The sequence below is a fragment of the Salvelinus alpinus genome, chromosome 3 (genome assembly GCF_045679555.1).
Source record: "Salvelinus alpinus chromosome 3, SLU_Salpinus.1, whole genome shotgun sequence".
In the NCBI taxonomy this organism is placed as follows: domain Eukaryota; kingdom Metazoa; phylum Chordata; class Actinopteri; order Salmoniformes; family Salmonidae; genus Salvelinus; species Salvelinus alpinus.
The window spans coordinates 80,370,117-80,373,016 of NC_092088.1; the positions used below are offsets into that span (position 1 = coordinate 80,370,117).

Consider the following 2,900-nt stretch of genomic DNA (forward strand, 5'->3'; position numbering starts at 1 on the left):
AAAACAATCATGCAGCCATGCTAAAGAAGTTCAACATATGGACAATAACGCCACCGCAAAACTAAAAGTATTTTCAGAATTCTATGGAGTCATCAAGAGCCATATTATTTCAACCTTTCCCGAACTTAATATATAAATCATACAATTTTCATACACTGTAGAATGCGATTTCACCATCCTTGTTACAAGGAAAGGGCATTCTTCACTTTCACAAATGATGCCAAAACAAACATATTAAATCTGCATGCAACTTTTTTCACCCTTTCGGGTGAGCAGGTATTTGTGCTACGATCAGCTACAGTGCTCCTAACATGAGGTCACATTCAGACATCTCCAGCTTAATGCTCTCCAAACATGAGGTCACATTCAGACATCTCCAGCTTAATGCTCTCCAAACATGAGGTCACATTCAGACATCTCCAGCTTAATGCTCTCCAAACATAAGGTCACATTCAGACATCTCCAGCTTAATGCTCTCCAAACATGAGGTCACATTCAGACATCTCCAGCTTAATGCTCTCCAAACATGAGGTCACATTCAGACATCTCCAGCTTAATGCTCTCCAAACATGAGGTCACATTCAGACATCTCCAGCTTAATGCTCTCCAAACATAAGGTCACATTCAGACATCTCCAGCTTAATGCTCTCCAAACATAAGGTCACATTCAGACATCTCCAGCTTAATGCTCTCCAAACATGAGGTCACATTCAGACATCTCCAGCTTAATGCTCTCCTAACATGAGGTCACATTCAGACATCTCCAGCTTAATGCTCTCCAAACATAAGGTCACATTCAGACATCTCCAGCTTAATGCTCTCCAACATGAGGTCACATTCAGACATCTCCAGCTTAATGCTCTCCAAACATGAGGTCACATTCAGACATCTCCAGCTTAATGCTCTCCAAACATAAGGTCACATTCAGACATCTCCAGCTTAATGCTCTCCAAACATAAGGTCACATTCAGACATCTCCAGCTTAATGCTCTCCAAACATAAGGTCACATTCAGACATCTCCAGCTTAATGCTCTCCAAACATAAGGTCACATTCAGACATCTCCAGCTTAATGCTCTCCAAACATAAGGTCACATTCAGACATCTCCAGCTTAATGCTCTCCAAACATGAGGTCACATTCAGACATCTCCAGCTTAATGCTCTCCAAACATAAGGTCACATTCAGACATCTCCAGCTTAATGCTCTCCAAACATAAGGTCACATTCAGACATCTCCAGCTTAATGCTCTCCAAACATGAGGTCACATTCAGACATCGCCAGCTTAATGCTCTCCAAACATAAGGTCAAATTCAGACATTTCCAGCTTAATGCTTTAGGTTATTTCACAGAGCGTCTTGTAAGAAACATATTTACATAGCGTGAATGCTTCTCTAGTGACACCAAATAAACAGCTACATTTTTACCGTGAAAAAACTATTTTCACAGGGTCTTTGTTACAAGGAGGAATAATTAACGGTTCGCATACGCAAAACAAATAAACAGACATACAATGCATGCATGGAGGTCAATTCTTCATGTCCAATTCATAATTTACTGTACTGTACATCTTGACACCATTCTGTATTGGAAGTCCCGAATTACTTCATCACATCCTTGTTTCCGCTTGTAAGTCTCGTCAGTCCCGCTGAACTGATAGGAATATGAGGGGGTGGCGGTACTTGGCATATGGGGCACGGGCATGGTAAACCTGCCCAGTGTTGGAAGCCGCTGCCGAGCTGAAGAGGGTGTGCAGGGGCACTCTTCATTAAGGAGTGAGGCGCTCGGATGGAGGTAAGTCCAGGTAAAGTGGTGGTGAGGGTAGAGGATGTGGACGAGGACAGCGCGCTCCCGAGCAGCGGATGCACCTGATGCGCCGGGTTGCCAGAGTGCCCGCTCACTGTCCCGCAGTGGAACGCAGAATGATGTCCGCCGTAGATTTCTCCAACCAGCCTTTTCATCTCGTCCATGGAGCTGTTGAGCATCAGGATGTAGTTTCTGGCGAGCAGGAGAGTGGCAATCTTCGACAGCTTTCTCACAGACGGACCGTGTGCGTAAGGCATAACTTCCCGGAGGCCGTCCATCGCCAGGTTCAAGTCGTGCATCCTCTTGCGCTCCCGCCCGTTGATTTTCAGCCTCAGATGCTGAATCTCTTGCTCGGTCACCTGCTTCTTGAGTTTGTACTTGCTCCCGCCAGATGACGTCTTTTCCCCGTGCCTGGAAAGATGCTCGCTCGTCATCTTCTGGAGGAGTTCGTTCTGCGCCGAGGACACTGAATTGAGGTGGTCTCGGAGATACATTCCATCCACGTCTGGTGAGGAAGATCTGCTCGAGCTGGAGTCGGAATGCATTTTATTAGCTCGGTTTGGGTAGGAGATCGCTGCTTCCCTCTGTCTCTGCCTCTATTTTTAAGTCACACTCGATCACCTGCTTCTGTCGTTTGAGTTTGGTCCTCTTTTTGGGATGGAGGTCTATGAGGGCATGAATGGACGCACTGGGCTTGTTGGCCGGATAGCTGCGCGTAATCTTATCCCGGGGGTGCACCTCTTCTTGCTCTGTGGTGGGGTAAAATACTGCTCCGAGTATTTATAGTGCGGTTGAGAAGGGGAACAAAAGGAACCCTCCTATTGATAATAATGGTCTTGTTAGGATGACGTCCCCATTATACAGGGCGGTGTGCTTTGACTCTCCCGTTGACCAAAGGGACATTTATTCCTATTCATTCTAATGCCACCGCGGGGGGAATACTTCAATCCTGGATCATCTGAAACCAAGACAATTTGAAAACACTCTGCTGCTTTCTAGAAATAATAATGCGTTAGTCTGAAATGATTGTTTCATCAGCTTCATTTTGTCATGTATTTTTGTAACGCTTTTATTAAAACTGTTTATCACTCATATT

The 2,900-nt window shown here is 45.1% G+C and overlaps 1 protein-coding gene across 1 annotated transcript; it reads right to left on the bottom strand.

The window, feature by feature from the left end:
- Window positions 1–1,050: 1,050 nt before the first annotated feature.
- On the bottom strand, window positions 1,051–2,608 carry LOC139571429 (oligodendrocyte transcription factor 3-like). Its single transcript, XM_071394292.1, has one exon. The coding sequence runs from the start codon at window positions 2,347–2,349 to the stop codon at window positions 1,600–1,602; it is 750 nt and encodes a 249-aa protein (XP_071250393.1). The 5' UTR covers window positions 2,350–2,608; the 3' UTR covers window positions 1,051–1,599.
- Between the last annotated feature and the right edge of the window lie 292 nt (window positions 2,609–2,900).